We start from the raw sequence: 20,301 nt of genomic DNA on the forward strand, positions 1-20,301 counted from the left end.
CTCCTAGGAATAATAAGTAGGAAAGTCATGTGGATTTTATAAATGTTGATATTGTTAGGCAGGCAATAACAGTATATCATACCTTCATACCTATACTTAGTGCTCGAAAAATCTTCTTCAGAGCTAGGCGCCAGCTCTGAAAATCAGGTGCCAAGAAACCACCTACTAGCAATTGTGCATACTATAAGGCGAGCCGGCCCTAGTGGCAGAGTGGTTAGCACATCGCTCTACAATGCCAGGAGTCACACGTTTGAATCCCGGCCTGAGCATGGATATTTGGGAGTGTTCATTTATCATATCATCACTCATCACCATCTTCACAAATAAGTCAAAAGTGGGAAAAAAAATAAGCAAATCAATCTATAAGAAGCTGAGCGTCACTGTACTCAACACATCGCTAAATCATGTGAGAAAACGGGAAATGGGGGGGGGGGGACAAAAAGTAAGAAATTGTTCTTTATTCTATGAAATGTTCACAACGTTGATAAAAAATCATTTGCTAACTTACGTTGTACTGCAATTTTAAATTGGAGTTTTCAGAATTTCATACATGCAAACTTGAAAAATGGCAATATTACAGCAAAAGATCAGTTGCCAGGCTGAAATTTTTAGTCGCCATGGTGACCTGGCACCTGGGATTTTTCGAGCCCTGCCTATACTAATTAACAAAAAAAGAAAGGACTGAAAAATCATGTGTACTTTTCAAGAAATGATGGGTATATTGCTGCCGTGCCGTGCATCCTCAACGGAAATCCTGGTGCACTTGAAATATTGACAGTCTGCTGCCCACTAAAGGTTAAAGAGATACAAGGTATGTGTTGGAGAAGGAAAGGTCCTGACAGAGAATTTTGCAGGAGACCAATGTCCACAGTGGACTGTAGCACCAAATGAGTGCAATATATTTAGTACTAACTGTTTCCTTTTGTTTCCATTAAATTTACCCCATTGATATAACTGTAACATTAATCAAACAAAAAATTCATGTCTAATGAAGGGTCCCAAAACGTTAAAACAGAAATTGTGCTTACATCCTTGTAACAACTGTAAACTACAAAAGAAATAAATTAAATTGACAAAGATAGTAACAAAATGGCAGAACTCTGCACTAAGTTGAAGCTTAGTCGTAGAAATATCAGACTGGATAAATTATCTGCAATTTTACTGTTAAACTGATACATCCCATCATGTGTACAGTATCCGCTGATATCAATGAAACAAAATGCACCTGCACAAGCAGATACCGATAGAGAACCGATTAATCAGCCCCATGTCTAATTTTATTTGTACTTCAGGATTACAAGAAATAAACTTACAGCCTTCTGCTCCTCTCTCAGTCGTGCCTCTATCTTTTGACATGCATCCCTCAGCACTTCCTTCAAATGAGAAGAAAATTTCAAATGAGGCTTGTCATGCAAACCCTGGGAACTAGAACTAAACAATGGATGCATGAGTAGCGCTGATAATGTAGGTAGGCCTCCCTTGCCTGCTTCTGTTGATAGAATAGATTCTAGTACAGATTCTGGAACAGAAAAAATACATTGGAATTATTAAATTATATTTCATTCATAATCAAATCAGAATTCCTCGTTGTTCTTACAAAACATATTCCCTTACTTTTCAAGGTCTTCCACGTATTTTTAAAAAAACAATTTTGTATTAACAAATGGAAAATTCAAATCAAATTCTTAGTCTTGTACTGAAAAGTAGGTTTTAAACATTACTTCTTTCATCATAAAGGGTGTCCCAACAAGAATGCCAGATATGAATTGTGCCATTGTATTGTTGTTATTGGGTTGGTGCTACCTGCCACACCTCCCACAAGACAATTGCCTTGCTGCCTGACAAATTTCTGGGCCAAGTCCTTCGCGCAACAGCAATCAGAACTGGCCAGTGAGGTCATGTGACCTGACACCCAACGACTTCTTTCCTTGGGGGTAAGTGAAATCGCAGGTTTATGAAAACAATCCCCAAACTCTACCAGAACTCAAGGAGGAAATTCGACTTGTCATCGGCCAAATTGAGGAGCAAGTCTGTCTAAGAGTAATCAGTAATTTTATTGATATTGACTACATGCAAAACAAATCATGGGATACATATGACAGATATTGTTTTTCATATTTAACTAGTGACATGTAACTTTTGTAACGATGTAGAAATATATGCCACTTCATGAAAATAAAATATTTTTTTCACGTTATTAAATCCGGCATTCTTGTTGGGTCACCCTTTACAAGGAATATTTTAATTCATAGAACCACTTGAATTATCTTCATGCACAATTACATAATCATTCTGTGTGTGTCTTACGAAAAAAAAACTTCTTAATTTCAGTGACTCACTGTTGGCATCTACATATGGTCATATGGCTGCAGTTTCACATTCAACAAATTTATAACATTCCAAGTATAATAAGGTACATAACTAATTTTACCCGTAGTAGTTTCCCTTAATTTCAGTGAAAAAATTGCCATATACCTTGCTACACTTGGATTGTTCTAAAATTTGTTTAATGTCAGAAGCATGTTTGTGAATGGTGACAGTGGGTCTCAGAACTCAATAGACACAAAGTATTTTTTTTTCACAAAAGACACTGCAATTGTTATATAATTATGTATGAAGTCAACACAAAGAATCCTCAAAAAAATATTCCTCCAAACCTTTAAGATGCAAATGGCAAAAATTCATAGAATGTTGGAAAATGATTTATAAAGTGTTTTGATGTTAGTGTCTTTGAATGTTGTTTAAAATACCTATTTTAACTGTCCATTAATCAATCACCCATAAAAAATAGAGTTCATAGAGTTAAAAATTTTAAATATATGTTTGTCCCATTCTAATACGCCATTCACCCCAAGAGTCACGGAAAAGACAAGAACACTTACTTAGCAATGAAGGGCAGTTTGGTGGATAAATATCACAGGTAGATTCACACAGAGGCTGACCAAAGGACATTTCATACAAAACATGGCCAAAACAATACACATCAATGGCTTCTAATGTCTGTATCTTCTTATGTGGCAAAAAATATGGCCTATAATACGAAGGCAAACCCAAAACTCCATTTTCTATGTCCAACAGTCTTACTTTACCATTTTCTATCACAATGTTTCCAGTATGTAGATGGCCTAAAACAACAAAAGACATCATTACTAAGCATAACACTATACAAAGAAACAATCCACAATACAATGATATGCACAATGAAATATTTTTTTTTGGACTGAGCCAACACCACTTTGACCTGATACTCTTGCACATTTGTACCAACACTGATGCCAAACCTTAAGGATTTCAGAATATTTACAAATTTTAAAGTATAGTTTTGAATTGGAACTGTACTATATCAATATATCAAAGATTGGCTTTCAAATAGTACATACGATAATAATTTAATCACAAACATTCATTTATCCCCACAATGCTTTTGCCATAGTAACTACGCATTTTGCATAATTTCCATGATACGAAAGCTGCGAAAGTATTGATCAGCGTTTTTGCAGTCTGTGAGATTCCAGGACTCTGCAAAACATATCAACAAATCAAGATATCAAGATCTGATATCAACATATCAGGATTGGTATCTGCTCAGCCGAATTTGTAACTATACGAAAACACTTACCATGTAACAGAAATGCATGCATGCATTACTGAGAGTTCAAAATTTGAGTTTCTGTGAAATGTTGGACAAGATAGCAACACATGCATATTTTAGGAGGGGGCTATCATGCTTATTACACTACGATTTTTAAGAACATATCAGCACAATGCGATATTTAATTAAAGTTAATACAAAATAATAATAAAATCTATATGTGTAGCCAGCCAAATAAGGAACGACCACACCCAAACTGAAGGAACAGGAAGAAAAAGGCCCCCCCCATCAGCAAGCCACCCCATTCTTGCAAGTGAGAGAAAAAAGAACCATGCCACCTGCAGGAAGCCAGTACACACCTGACAAAGCTACCAGAGAGATGGCAAAATTAATCATGAACATAAAGTGCATGGAAAAATGAATTGTAAGTTGATTGGAGTGAACCACCTCTCTACGCATAACCGCCAAATGGATATATTTAGATACAAAATAAAATCAGTCTTTCACAAACATACAATACACATACTGCTATATGAGTACCATATTTCACCACATAATCATCGCACCCTAGTTTTCCGATCCAAAAATTGGTGGATAACTTTTCATCGTATAATCATTGCATCGACACTTCACATAATGAAACCAACAAACGTGGGGCAGAATATCTGGACACAGAAAAATAAATTTGTTGTACTTCACAACACTGTAGTAAATTATCTCAACTGTAACATTTTGACTATAATGCACAAATCAATAACAACTAATTCTGCTAACTTATTTTTTCAGACCGGAAAAATGTTCGATAAACTGTGGCCGTGTAAGGATTGGCAAGTGCTCCATCCCATTCTTTCCCGTTGCTTTCGTGTGCCATCGAAGTCGTCTGAATCTACATGTCCCCTTGCAGTACAGTTGTCACTTTTCGCGCCAGGTGTCAGCCCGAACGCTCTGGGGTGCAAGTGCACCGTACGGAAGCAGAAGGCAGATGCCAAACAAACATCACAATGATTTCCACCTATTTACTATTCATATTAAAAATGTAACATGAGATTTCTTCGTTTACAATTTTTCTACATTCAGTGTTATTGATAAAAGTATCAATGAGTTTTACATCGTCTATTCAGTAAACGTCGGCATATGGCCAATTCGGAAAACGGAGGTTGGCTGATTCCCTGGATGGAATAGTGCTCTAGGCGACATCTGCTGCCAATTCAGATTCAGGTTGTCATGAAGAAATGATGTGCATCGATTTCTTAGACTATTCAATTTTAACATATAGTCACAAGTATTCCGTACATTCTCATCTTACACCAAAGACAGTTTAAGAATAAATGATTTTTAAGTACCAGTAAAACCGGCATAATTTTCTTTCACAAAAGGTTTCACGTAATGGTTGCACCGCACTGTTTCTGCAGTGAAATACAGTATGTCATACGTTATACAGGGTGATCGAAAAGTCCCCGAACCCAAACTTCAAAAAAAAATTTCGCCGGTCGTTATTATGATAATGTCAAAATTTCTGTGGAAGCTGGTTTGCGAGGTTCTTAGCTGTACACGACACAAGAGATGGCGCTGGGGAGTGGCACTAGCAGTCGTGGCGAGGAAATGAACTACGAGCAGCGCTGGTAACACAATAATCAGGTAAACCAAACCAACAGTTAACCTAAACTGTGAAAGCAAGGAACAAGTAGACCTTACCTGTGTGATCGTGTAGATCTTTCTCATTGGATATCTGGGTGGACGTAGGCACATCACAAGAGATGCTGAAAGTGTCTCCATGCTGCAGCATGCATAAACGTATGCGACGGCACATGTTTCGTGCTACGCGATGCAGAATAGGCACATTAATTGCAGTAATGCACTGGGCAATGTTGGTTTTCAGGGTATCTAAATCGTGATTATTTTCGTACACTTACCCCTTCAAATAACCCCACAAGAAAAAATCGGGTGAAGTTAAATCAGGTGATCTTGCTGGCCAAAGCCCGGATGAAATCAGGCGGTCATCAAAAAATTCACGCAGAAATGCCATGGTGGCATTGGACGTATGGCATGTTGCCCCGTCTTGTTGTAACCACACATCTCGTTCATCGGCATCCAAAAGCGCTATAAACTGCTGTATAATGTCCTGGTACACAATAGAGTTCCTCTAACAAAAACACATGCTCCTCCACCGACAAACTCATCCTTGCAACTGGCGTGATTATTTTGTTACCAACACTGCTCGTAGTTCATTTCCTCGCCACGACTGCTAGCGCCACTTCCCAGCGCCATTTCTTGTGTCGTGTACAACCAAGACCCTTGCAAACCAGCTTCCACAGAAATTATTACATTATCATCATAACGACCGGCGATTTTTTTGTTTTTGAAGTTTGGGGAATTTTCAGTCACACTGTACCTTCATATGTATGCAAATGAACCTAAAAGACAGAATGGAAATATCTGTAGTTTTCAAGAAATTACCTGGTAATTGCTATCATGTGGTACAGGTACATATACGAGGCGTATTTTTAAAGTAAGTACCGTTTTGAAATTCCGCCGCTGCAGCGCTGAGGTCAGTGTCCCGTGCATGCACACTGTGTACCTACATCTGTTGGCAAGCCACAGACGCCATTGCGGCAACAATCGATCGTGTATACATTTGCTTTTGCGTATTTAAAATGCCTCCGCCGATTGAGAATCCCGCCGACTGTGAAATACGCGCTGTTATTCGTTTTCTTAGTGCAAAAGGCATGAAAGCAGTTGAAATTCACAGTCAGATTTGTGAAGTGTACAGGCGATGAAACATGGGTGGCCTACGTTACACCCGAAACAAAACAACAATCCATGGAATGGCGGCATTCAACATCGCCCAAGAAAGTGAAGTTTAAGCAGACAATTTCAGTCTGGAAAATCATGTGTACCGTGTTTTGGGACAGGAAGGGGGTGTTGCTTGTTAATTTTTTGCGTCGTGGTGACACAATAAATTCCGAAACATATTGTGAGACTTTAAAAAAACTGCGCCGTGCCATTCAAAACAAAAGGCACGGCATGCTGAGTAAAGGGATTGTTTTGCTGCATGACAATGCCCGTCCACATGCGGCCAATCGAACTCAAGATCTCATCGCATCATTTGGCTAGGAACAATTTGATCATCCTCCATACAGCTCGATCTAGCGCCCAGTGACTACCACGTGTTTCTGGAACTGAAGAAGCATCTCAGAGGTCAGCGCCACGATGACGATGATAGCCTCAAAACGGCCGTGTTGCAGTGGCTGTCAACTCAGGCGGCAAACTTCTATGACGACGGAATACAAAAGCTTGTTGTTCGATATGATAAGTGTCTTAATATTGGTGGCAATTATGTGGAAAAGTAGATAAAAGTGTGGTCTTTCATGTAACAATAAAATTGTTACAAAAAGTTTACTTGTTTTTTGTACATATCAAAACGGTACTTACTTAAAAAATACACCTCGTACGTACCACCCACCCCCAATCAATAAGGATCCTGTCCATAATAAATTTGTGAGAAGCTTGCTTTAACTTGATTTTAAATCTTGTACTTAAAAATATGAGTTTTGTTAATTATCTCTTGCATGTATGCAGAGTCATTGATAACAACTAAGTACGAAATAAAAATTTGAGGTAAGACTTTTGATTCAAGAATAAACTTTTGAATTGATCATGTATGGAGTTTCAATTTTGTTTTTAAGTCAACTTTATGCACAGTAAGGCTAATCGGGACTGAACCTGCAGTTTCAAGTGGGATCCGAACCACTATGTGCCTCCACTGGGTATCGAACTTCAGTCCCCTTAATTACAAGGCGACGTTATCGTGTATGGAATTGTATGGAATTGCGAGGAAGAACCTTGAGTACTTATGTGTTGAATATCTATTTTTATAGTCATATTTTAGGTTCAAGACAAATGGAAAATTTTACATTTGGAGAAGAAAAGCAGCAAGGAAACTAACTAATTTGTGAAATAAAAAATCATTACAAATGAGTTACAATCTACTCTTCTGCACATATAAGCATAAAATGCACTTTTTCCCTTAAAAATAGGTCTGAAAAACTGGGTGCATCTTGTATGCTGATACTCGGTTCTTTGATCACCTTCATTTCTGGAAAATGTCTCTTTTCTCTCTCTGTTTTCTCTGATGTGTGTGACAAAGAAGATTAAAATGTTTTCTTTCCTAGTTAGATTAGGTAAGATATTTGTTGAAAGTAGTCCTTCATATTTGAAAAACTGCTAATTGATTATAAATTCAGTGATAAAGCTTTTACCTCAAAAATGTGTGCGTCTCATACACCAGCAAATACGGTAGTTCATTATTATTTAAAATACAGCAAATAAAATGCAAAATGTAGGGAAAAACCAGCTACTTACCAAAAGGCAATCCTTTCTCATGAAGAAATTTCAGTGCTTCCAATATCTGCCGGCCATACACTGAAATATCACTAATGGAAAGAGGCTTGATGAGCTTGAGATTACCATATTTCTTGATGAATTGTTGCTTTGGTTTTGAAGAACAAATTAGATCACGTAAACTACCTGCGTTATTCAGATTCCTTACAGCTAGTCCACCTACTTCATTTGTACTAAGGTAATCTATTGTTTGAAGGTAAGGATGCTGGAAAATAAGAAAAAAAGTAAATAAATAATTGCTTTCATATTGTCTTCCCTGTCATCCATTTTATGTCTACTTAGTAAAGAAGGCATAGATTAACATGTTAACTGCCACAAAATAGAAAAAAAATACCTGGGGACATGTTGTATTACGAGAATATAATAAAAATGTTTAAAGCAATATGTTCCTTGATGATTAGATGAAAAATTGTTACTTTTAATTATTTTACATGTGTCAGTCATGTGCAACTCATGTGGCACTAGAATCAGTTATTATGCTGAACTCCACATGAGCTATATTTGGCTCACAGCATATTGTTTTTTTCCAAGAATTAAAAAAAAAGGTAAAGTGCTTCCCTGTGCCTTGCACCATGCCATGAAGGCATATAGGGCGGTGGAGTTAGGGCCCTCACACTTTCTTGATCCCAGCCGAAGGTGCAGGTGATGTGATCAGCACCACACCCCTGGCTGCCTTTACCCTCCAGGTACCCACTTTATAAGATGCTCTGTGGGTGCCAGAGCCATTTGAACAGGTGGAAAAATCCCCATTCTCCGCCACTGGAGAACCCGGGTCTCTCGCATGGTAGTCAGACACCCTAACGACTGAGCTACCACAGCTTTTTTCCAAGAAGTGTTTATTCTGAGCATTGACTCTTTTGTTATTTGTAACACTGAGCATTGAGTCTTTTGTTATTTGTAACACAACTCTGCCTTGTCCTATTGTATCAATACTGTTCAAGGAACTGGCCAGCAATAATTGAAGGCCGCACAATCTGAAAGAAAAAAAAACTCAGTTCATGAGTGAAATAGTTTTTTGTTAGATTTAAGTGAAATTTAAAGGCAAAAATAAATAGAAAAGTAGCTAACGTACATCTATTAATTTCTTCTACACTTATTAAATGGTTTGTATTAATTGTAACAATGACAGCATTATTAAATATTTTCATGAACCATTTGCAAAATTTTGTCCACGGGGCTACTTTTCACATAACATGTATTTTACAGCATGGTAGTGTGAATTGCCAGTGTACCACTAGGCTCCCAAGATAAGGCTCACGAGGACCCTGGCGTAAAACTAGTGTGAGTTAAATACAACACACGTGGCAGTTAACGTGTTAATCAGAACTCAACTGGTATTGGTTGGTTGGTTTGTGATATTTTACTTCAATTTTCTGCCACTTTTCGCTTAATTACGAAGATGAGGATGAGTGATCATATGATGAAATGCATGAAGGGACACTCACAAAGAACATGCATGACCAGACTGGGATTTGAACCTGGGACCCCTGATGATGTAATGCATTGCTAGCCACTTTGCTATGAAGGGCAATGTAAACATAACATACAAGTGCTTAGTAAGTCATCTTATTTGCAGTTCGAAGCAGTGTTCAAATGATAGGACCTCACTTCATGGTTATCGAACTTTTATGTTCAGCATGATGCTGCCTACGTATTTTATCCATGGCCTTTCAACTTTTTTAAAAACCCTCTATGATGTTTTAAATCCCGTGATTACTTGAGAAAGGATCTGGGAATGTTGGACAGAACCAGTGAACAGTAAGTACAGAAACTTGACACTGTTTATAAAATGTATTTCCAGTGGTTACATGAATAAACAAAACAGTTTATTGGTTAAACATTTTACCATTACAATATCTCAATAAATAGTCTTCAATTTGTGTAAACTTTTGTGAAGTAAATGTCTAATATAAGTTTGTCTTATTAATGAAAAATCTATTATAGACTCCTGAATGTATACTTACTCATGATCTACATGGAACATTTGCAATTGTACGAGGTTCATCCAGAAAACAAGGAACGTTTTGGTGTAACACACAAACAACAAATAATGTGTGCAAAACATTTATGGTACAAAAATTGCATATCTCATTCTAATTTTCCATATATTCGCCATACACATTCAAGAAATTATCAAAGCATGATATGTTGATACGATCATTGTACTCTGTTGCTAGCAATGCACTTTCCGGAAAGATGGAATATTCAACTGTAGCACGAAGCACACACTACATGCGAGAAAATTTGTGTACAGAAGTGTATGGTAATGATGTAATGAATGTCACTTAGCCATGGTTGATGAACTCAAAGATACTGTCACTACATTGGCAGCAACCGAGTACAATGACGTTATCAACAAGCTCGTATCACGCTATGGTAAGTGTTTGAATGGGTGTGGCAAATATGTGGAGAAATAGAGTAAGGTATGTAGTTTCTGTACTATGTTTTGTACACATCATTTGTCATTTGTGTTTTACACCAAAACATTCCTTTTTTTCTGCTCAGTAGAATATTGGTTACTGTAAAATAGTGCAATAAATCCAATTCAAAAGTAGGTTCCATTCTTTTCGCCATTTTCAATCTGCTAACAAACTCATTTTTTTCTCCCATCCCCAAAGAAGGATCAAGGACAATTAAAAATTTGGAGGACATAATACAGTATGTATAGTGATTTTATCTCATTTTTAATAATAAGTAAATTATCAATGCGGGAAATATTTACCTGCATACAGGACATGCTTTTAAACACTCCTTGCAAATCCTTGTCTTCTAAATATTTGTCAGGTCCATGCTCAACCCAAGACAAGAGCTTTTCTTCTTTGGGATTGTTTCTAACTTTTACTAGAAAATAATGTTTGCGCAACCTCCATCCTATTTCAGGTACGGGTTTCACTATCTCATAATTTATTTCACTTCTGAAGGCCATAGACACATGCTGCAACGCAAGTTCTGAAAATATATACATTATACAATAGTAAACTTGTCTGAGGCAATTTTATTATTTGAGACAATGTATGGTTTATGTTATGTTGGAAAATACATTCTATTCACTATTTAATATTAAACACAGCACATTGTTTTTATCACAGGTAATGTTTCACAAACTTCCCATTTGCATCATCAGATCCAATTGTACTACATGGAAATCTAAAAAATGCAGGCTTTGCCAGGACTCGAACATGAGTGTCTGGTAAAAAGGTAAAAGTACCCATTTGCATGTAAACACATGCCATAAAGGCATATGGGGTGATGTGGAGGTAGAGCTCCACGTATTCTTGATCTCGGCAACACTTGGGATGATGTGATCGGCATCACGCTCAGCTGCTTTAACTCCCTCCCCCTCCCCCTCCCAGGTGCCCATTGATACAAAGCTGGGCGGGCCTGAGAGCCATGCAGAAACAGGGAAATACAAGGGTCGTTCAAGATTGACCAAGACTTTTATTTCTAGACAGGAAATATACATACATAGAAGCACCAAACTATGTCAGTTTTTCAAAGTATTCCCCCTGAACATCCAGACACCCTTGCCATCGTTGTGAAAGTTCCATCATGCCTTTGGCATAGAAAGAAGTAGTTGGTGTCGTAACCACTGCAGGACAGCATTCTTGAGTTCCTCATCTGTCTGAAGTGAGTCCTGCCCAAATGTTGTTTAAGAGCCCCAAACAAGTGGAAATCACTGGGGGCTAAATCTGGACTGTAAGGACCGTGTGGTAAAACCTTCCAGTGCAAGTTGGCCAGTGTTGTTTGAGTCAAATGGGCAGCGTGTGGCCTGGCATTGTCATGGAGAAGAATGACATGTTTCGACAACATTCCAGGTCTTTTCTTCCGAACGGCCCCATGTACAACACTGATATTGACTGTATGTGTTATGTCACGCACTTTTACTCGCTGGTCTTCAACGATAACTTGTTCAACACGTGCGATATTCACAGGAGTGACTGCAGTTGGGCAAATGTGTCCGAGTGGTTCATTTGCTACCAACTCCTGCCCTTCAATGAACTGTTGACACCATTTGCACACTCTTGCATGTGACAGTGTTTGTTCACCATACTGTGTTTGCAGTCTACGCCAAATTTCAGCAGGTTTCACCTTCTCCTTCACAAGAAATTTCATTATACACTGTTGCTCCACAGCAACAGATACACTACTTGCCACCATCTTTGTTTATGCTACTGCGCATGCGCCAAATGCATCGCAAAGGATCATGGTTACTCGCAAGGAATCATGGTCTGTCCTGCCGAAGTAATATTTTACGCACAAAAGTCTTGGTCAACCTTGAATGACCCTTGTAACTGGAAAAACTTCTAGTCCAGATGACCAGCCCTGGTGATTCAAACCCAGGTATTCTGCATGGTAGCCAGATGCTACCAACTGAGCTACCGCAGCCCTTGGCATACCATACCATTGCTCTACAAATTGGCACAGTTCATATATTGATTGATTGATTTAGTTTTATTTTACTTCGCGTTTTGTGCCTCTTGGCTAATTTGCGAAGATGGGGATGAGTGATGAAATGATGAAATTGATGAATGGACATTCACAAACAACCAAGCCCGACCAGGATTCGAACCCGGGACCCTTGGCGTCGCAGCGCGATGTGCTAACCACTCGGCCACAGGGTCGGGCTCACAGTTCATATAAGTCCACTCTATGGTCAGATAGGCAAATCGAGACTGTACGTACAGTTTAAAGTGGGATCAATGTTCCCCCAATGGGGATCCAACATGGGTATGAAGCCATGGGAACCAACTGACCTATGGAGCCAGCTCTCGTTACCACTTTTTTTCTTAGATGTGTGGAATTTTCTCCTCAAGGAGATGTGTGCACTTTGAAAGACTGATGATGTCAACGATGCTTCTCTCAGCATGAAGCTGTATACTATATTATGATTTCACACACCCAAATGCACTATGTACAGGCTCTCTCTCTTCGTAAAGAAATGGCATGGCATGCCTGAGACCCAGGTTTGAGTCCTGATCAAGGCTGCTTTATTTGCTTAAATTTCTACATAGCTTTAATAGAAATTTGAAGAAAAACACTTGTAGTGTGGATTATGTACTTTGCTGAATCAGTTCCAAAATGGCTAAGTGTCTGTCTATAACAAAAAATTGCTATGTTTTGTTTTCGTATCTTTGTTACAAATAAATTAGCAATCTTGGAAATGATTCAGCAAACTATGTAATCTACAATGTAGGTCCCCCTCGCTTTCTAAGTCCATTGGATCTGTTGATGCAAACAAGAAGTTTGTCAGACGCCCTCTGTTGCAAAAACCACCAATGTGCTACGCAGACATTTTTAGTGTAAAATGCAGGCTCGACCCCGGGTCTCTGGCATACCATGCCATTCCTATAACCGTTGAGCTACCGAGCCAGCCTCGCCTCGCCTGGTTTGAGTCATGCTCAAGCCTGCATTTTTCGCTGAAAATTTTTACGTAGTACATCTCCTGTGTGTGTCTAATCTACAATAATCACCAATGTGCTGTTTATTATTAAATTATCAACACAAATACAATTTTATTAATTTTCAAAAATTGCCAAACGAAATAAATATGTTGCATACATTTTTAAAAACATCAACGTGCCAAGAATGGTACAAATATGAAATTTAATAATATTGTTAACCCAACAGTATTTCAATCCAATTTGAATTTTGAATTATTTAAGTCGAATTTATACACAGAAAGGCTTCCACAGTTTAAAGTAGGATCTGAACCATTGTGATATATGCCTCCATTGGGTATTGAACCCAGGACTCCTTGATTACAAACTGACGATGTTAATGCTATGCTATGCCATGAGGGAGGCCTTCAACCCCATTTGAATTTATGTCACTATGATGATAATGGATATTTGCATTACCCCCCCCCCCCAAAAAAAAAATCCATATCTCCTTTCTCCACTAGGTGCACAGATCTAATCACATATCTCTTTCCAAAATGAAAATCATGTCTCAAAATTTGAAGAAGATCTTTAAATAAATTACTTTTCGGCAAAGAACATGCTGCAAATTGATATCTATGTTATAAATTCAGCAGAATTTGATTCCATTCTTTTACAAAATATTATATACATACAATTTCATTTAAGAAAAAAGAGGGAGAGCATTTATATAATTTGGCTTTCAGAGAGACCCAACAAATGGTTCTGAGTGAGAGAGATCTGAAACTTGCATATTTTAACTTAAAATTTTCTCAAAATTTCAGGGCCGAATTGTGTGTTTTGGAAGCAAGGTGATATAAGTTAAAATATTAAGTACCAGACTCAATGGTACAAAAACTAGTAATATTACTAGTGGAATTTTGATGTACAAACAAATTTTCTGTCTATTATTTAACTAATAAAATACAAGCCTTATTTTATCAATGTGTCACACGTTAACGTATTATTGTTAATTTGAATGTTAATCTTCATTTGGAAATCCTAAATATCTGTATAGCCATGCTTGCACTTGGAGAATATTATGTTAAAATAGTGATGAAAGTAATCAGAAAAAGTAAAATTGACAAAAAAATGCAGTCTAAAAGTGCATAATAAAAGGCCGCGGTGGCTCAGTCGGTAACGCGTCTGACTACCATGCTCAAGGTCCCGGGTTCGATCCCCGGCCGGTTCAAATCCGGGAACTTTTCTAACGGTGAAAGCGGCCCCGGCGCCCACCCAGCGTCGAATAACATGGGTACCTGGGGGAAACCCTGGGGGGTAAAGGCGGTCAGGGGCGTGATGCTGATCACATCACCCCCACTCACGACCGGATCAAGAAAGTGTGGGGCGTTACCCCTACACCCCCTATACGCCTTCATGGCGTGGTGCTATGCACAGGGGAACACTTTACCTTTTTTTTTTTTTTTTTTTTTTTTAAAAGTGCATAATAGGGATGGACTGATATGAAATTCTTGTCAATAACTGAAATTGTACCAATCTGATATAAAATTACAAATGATCTTTCACCTCGTTAATTAACATATGTATCCAGATGACTGGTTTAGGTTTTGTGTTTAGAAAAAGGAACTGTGTATTAAGACAATTACTTCACAAAACCTTTATAGCTACTCATAAAAATAGCAATAAAATGCAAAATTTTGCACCAAGTTGGGAAGCTTTCATACCAAAGTGGCAAGCTACACGGTCTCATCCACTTTGAAAAAAGCAATGGTTCCTCCAGTTTGGCTTCATGTATCAAATTTGATACACAATAGGGCCTCTCTGATGGCACAGTGGTAGAGTTGTCACCTTGTAATCAAGGGGTCCGGGGTTCGATATGCGGTGGAAGCACACATTGGTTTGGAATCCCACTTTAAACTGTAGGTACAGTCCCGATTAGCCTTACTGAGCATAAAGTGGACTTAAAACACCAACTAACATTGATACATAATAATAAATCGTACTTTGTACCAGGGTTGTTAAAGGTACAGGAACCCATAAATTCTAATGGGTTCTATTGGATTCCGCTGCAGAAAAAAGATTCCTGGACCGAATCTAAATACTTTACAGAAAAAAAGGTTCTTTATGATCCAGAATACATTTTTGCTTGCTGAATATCTCTCCTAGACTGGAATTGAATTTATTTAAAATTCTTGAACCTTTAACAACCCTGCTTTGAACGTTCAGCACCCACCACAAGGAAATAAGTGAGTTGACCCTCCTGGGCGAAGTTGACATTTATGACAGTCTAACTGTGCTGTTATTTTGGCTTATTCTTCTTTTGAACTGTAACAGTTTTTTGTCCTGTGCATCAAAAATTAATCACAAGACCTGGTACGTTTTTTTTTAATATTATCACCATGTGTATCAATAATTATACACCTTCATTTTGCATGTAGTTACTATTTCTTTTTGTCATTTCATAGGGAAATACTATGGGAAAGGAAAAACAGACTCTTCTGAACAAAACTATGCCACCCAAGTGTCTACAATTTGTGATACGTTTGTAGGAAATCTGTTCTTGTGCAGATCGGGTTTCAGTGTGATGCACTAATTTCATGACAGGACTATTTGGTATTTTGTACTCAATAACTTGCCCTATATATATATATTATCTTGTTTTAGATAGCTACAATCAGCACATATATAACTAAAAACTACAATTAGATATCCAAATATTTGGATTTGAAGGAAACATTATAAATATATATTGCCATGTCCTAGAAAAGGAGCATATGTAAATGTTGCATTATATGTGGGTTGGAAATTTAATAGTGGCAACAATGCTATGAAGCGGAACCGGTGCATCTCACTTATACCACATGTTAGATTGATACCTAAGCTACCTCCCAGTAAAGGGACTTTTCCTTCCAACACTAGGTGCATGAGCAGTGACAAGAGGAATAGAGTATCGTTGGAGTTGGTGGTCTAAAGTTGTATAATCAGAACCCCACTAATGTGAAAGTTCTGGTGATTCTCGCCATACCTCCAGGACAGACCATCAATGCACAGAATTACTGTTCATTTTGGAACATAACCTGCAACCTGTGTTGCGAAAGAAGAGGCGACGCTTTCTGCTGAATCCTCCCATCCAATGATTTATCCACACACCCCTAACACCACCCAAATTTTTACGAACACCCCCAAGCAAAAAAGTGGAACACAAAAATATGGATTTTTATATCGACAATAGAATGACAATACTTCAACATTAACAGAAAGGAACAATTTGTAGCTCTACAAGAAGCATAGTCCGATGGACCTTTCGATCAACTAAAACCAAGGTGTCAAGGAAGGAGGGTGGAATGTGCAGCATAGCCATTTCCTGGAAACACTAGCTCCCTTGACAAGACAAGGCTTCAGTCAGCTCTAGGGAAGGGACATTGCCATCTGTAAAATGATAAACTGACCTCTCTTCCTCTTTACAGGGAGCACATACCGCACACAGTCTTGACAGTACAGCATTTGAATACCTAAATAAACATTTCTTAAATACATTACAGATTTGTAAATTCAACCCCTGAGTCATTGAAATTTACATTTTGTTGCATTTTCCTTTCGATTCTTTCATGTGAAAAATGTACGACAAAAGTAAGGGAAGAAGTTGGAAGATACAATTAGTGAATTCTGGTACTACGGTTAGCAACACTATTTTTCTGTAACTTGGGCAAGATGGATGATTTTGGAATGGTAGAGAAAAGAACAGTTAAATGCCTCAGTGTAGCATCTCAGTTCGTGTGTTGTCATTCTGTAACAATGTCTGAAACTTAACTGCAGAACTGGCTGAAGAAGGTAAGATAAAATGAAACCAGTCACATAGAAACTGAAAGTGGTGAGTAGAAAAGCAGTGACACTATATGTAGGTATAATTCCTTCCAACGGATATTCATAAAGTACCAATATAAATTTACTGACTGAGTATTCAACTGCAAGTATTTCATGAAGAACACAAGTGATTCATTCACGTCTATAGTTAATGTATGTGACCCTTTTTTGTGGCTCTAAGAGTTCTTATCTTTGTAAAAGAAATTATATATTAGAAGAGAGTTGTAAAAGTTTTGTAAGGGTATAAGACTTCAATATGAAAGTCCTTGACCGATTTAGTTCAAAAGCAATACCAGGTATCTATTGAACGTGCATCCAACTTCCCACTATATTTTAAAGTCTTCATGGCCATGCTCTAAATATATAGGGAGTTTCATTACTTTATTTCAGTTTGTGAATCATTGTTTAAACAGAGATTTGAAAACACCAGCAGAATTTGGAATTTACTTGCTACATAGAATTATGTATTAAAATTATATATATGCATATTTTCTAACTGAAGCTAGAACAGGAGGGGGTAGGAGGCATGTGCTGAGATAAAGAGAACGCCGAACAAGCGAAGCAAGATTGTAAAGAGTAAACATCGTGGGTTACTGTCGCTATGTTTAATTAATAATATGCATAATCAGTTTGCAAAGAAATAGTTCTAAAAATTTTCTTGCTTGCAGTATAATCATTTATTCAAGAGTCATATTACATCTGTACTTATTACTACTACTTCATACAGGCAAGCGTGCACGCACCCATGCACCGATTTCATCGATGAATTCGGCTACCCCCAAGATAAACTCAGAGTTACACCTACAAGAACCATATAAATACAGTTAAAAAATAATGCACAAATGTTTCTAATTTCTTTATAACTAGCTTAAGAATTGCTTGAATTGATTCCTGGTAATAATACATTTAAATTTTGTGTTTTTCAATGTCATCTCTTGTGTTTTATCTAATGATTGATTAAACCAAGTACTGAACATTATTGGAAAGCAATATTCAAAATGTTAAGACTGAAACATTATCACAAAAATCTATTTTCCATCTTTTTCTGCATTTGACATATTTTTGCTTCTGAAATGTTGCGTGAAGGGAAAGGGGGGGAGGGTTAATCTCTTAAAACATCTATGAACAAATTGAATTAGGGCGAACATTTTAAAAACGGTCCAAAATATGTACTTAACATCCCCAAACTTACCCCTCCAAAAGTTTTGAACACCCCACCCCCCCAAAGGAAAAATCATGGATAAACCCCTGCTCCCATCATTTTGGAGGACAATGCTCGGATTTGTTAGCTTGATGGGGCTGGCAAATGCACTACCAGCCCCTGTGACTTTGATTTGATCTCTAAGATGAAGACCGAACTGTTACAGAGATTCTTCAGGCAATAGACCGCTCCATTCAAACCATCAACAGAACAGGTACATTGCTACAGAAATACTACTACGGCTGCAAGTGCTATTTACTTCTAACTCATGAAGAATGTCCTGGGCCACACTTCAGATATGGGCCGATATTATCTTCAAAACTATGGTAGACTAATATGATAGTGAAATTTATGAAAAACATGGCTAACATGAAACCTGTATACAATTTCATGCATGTACATTTTTAAAAAAAACACTGAATAATTCTGGTTATATATTTTTTCATGGTTATTTCAGGCCAAAACTCTTTATGCCAGGTTCTTCTCTAGGGCCATGCCTATTGTTAGATCAATGCAAAACCAATGAGTGTGTGTACAATTTCTGATACACACATCTCAAACTGTAGTGTGCAATTTCTATGAGAAATGATACACATGGGCCATTTAGAAGGTATCAATGTGTATCAATATGATACACATGCACAGTCATAAATATCACAAAAATCAACCTGGCTCAGGATTTTCCATTTGGTGCTCAATGTGTTAAGTAGTACAAGTTAAAGTTGGTGAAATAATGGCATATAGTGTAAGGTATGAAAGGTTGCATTTATTTCTGAAGGTTGGGTTGCAAGTGACACATGCCACTTTGGTGTGAAAGCTGATGTACAGAGGGTGTTTATACAAATATCAGATTGGAAACTATCAGTCATTCCACCAATACATAAAGTACATTAAATTGTTCTGTTGGAAAATATCTGGACTTGGATTATAATCCACTATTAATTCATATTTCTTTCTCTCAGTCTCACATGTGCACACACGCACAGATACTCATCTATTCACAGTATATTTCAATGAATACAATAAGCTTACAAGAGTATAAAATTTCATTACGAACTTATTTTACCTTGGAATGGCACGGAATAATTTTCTTGGTCTAGGAACTTCCTCACAGGTAGAGACAATGCTAGCACTGGATTTAGTAGCACTGTGTTCAAATAATTCTATAACAAAATAATATTTTAACATCCTACTTTGAGGACAACAATAACAAAAACAAGCATGTTATAATTAAATACGTTAAAAAATACAATGTGAAGTGTAAACCGCCGCATCGGTGTTTGCTCTATCGGCAAGCGAGGCACTCGTGGCATCATAGTGTGTTGATAAAGCAAGTGCAGAACAGTCTCCATAATTATTTTAAAAAGTGATTTACTTACTAGTCACCTTCGATGCACACACATTTTTGATACATCTTATTATGACACCCACTAACGTAATGTAGCAAGGGGTCTAGAAACCGGTTTTTACAGAGGTCATGAAAGTAGACATGAGGTAAGGGTCTGTATGTTGTATTGTGTGGCCTGTTTATTAGTCTGGCAACTGTGAAGTGTTACATATTGTGCTTTTTCTACTGTATTCAACCGCAAAGTGTGTTATGGCTTAGCAAATGTTTTCTACTGCACAGCGTATATTTATTTATGATTTACATGTGTTAACTCAATCAGCACGTAAGGTTCAAAGGCAATTTTAAACAAGATTCCAGGGTGTAAAAGTTCCATGTGATTTTTATCTCTGGGGTAGATTAAAAATGCTGTATAGTACAAGTCAAATCCACACACCCTGGAAGAACTGAAATGTAACATCCGCAAAGAGATTACCAACATTAATTGACGGGAACTGGAGCAAGTTAAGGGCAACTTAAC

At 37.6% G+C, this 20,301-nt stretch overlaps 1 protein-coding gene across 1 annotated transcript in view; it reads right to left on the reverse strand.

The window, feature by feature from the left end:
- LOC145988428 (PX domain-containing protein kinase-like protein) overlaps nucleotides 1–20,301 on the reverse strand; it is a 109,584-nt gene that overhangs the window by 63,841 nt on the left and 25,442 nt on the right. The window contains exons 3-7 of the mRNA XM_083123320.1: nucleotides 19,503–19,599; nucleotides 10,716–10,942; nucleotides 7,955–8,198; nucleotides 2,883–3,125; nucleotides 1,314–1,519 (exon numbers count right to left, since the gene is read on the reverse strand). Coding sequence (XP_082979446.1) covers nucleotides 1,314–1,519; nucleotides 2,883–3,125; nucleotides 7,955–8,198; nucleotides 10,716–10,942; nucleotides 19,503–19,599 — 1,017 coding nt within the window. The remainder of the gene's footprint in view (nucleotides 1–1,313; nucleotides 1,520–2,882; nucleotides 3,126–7,954; nucleotides 8,199–10,715; nucleotides 10,943–19,502; nucleotides 19,600–20,301) is intronic.

This window comes from Lepisma saccharinum, chromosome 5 (genome assembly GCF_977018435.1).
Source record: "Lepisma saccharinum chromosome 5, izLepSacc3.1, whole genome shotgun sequence".
NCBI classification, from domain to species: domain Eukaryota; kingdom Metazoa; phylum Arthropoda; class Insecta; order Zygentoma; family Lepismatidae; genus Lepisma; species Lepisma saccharinum.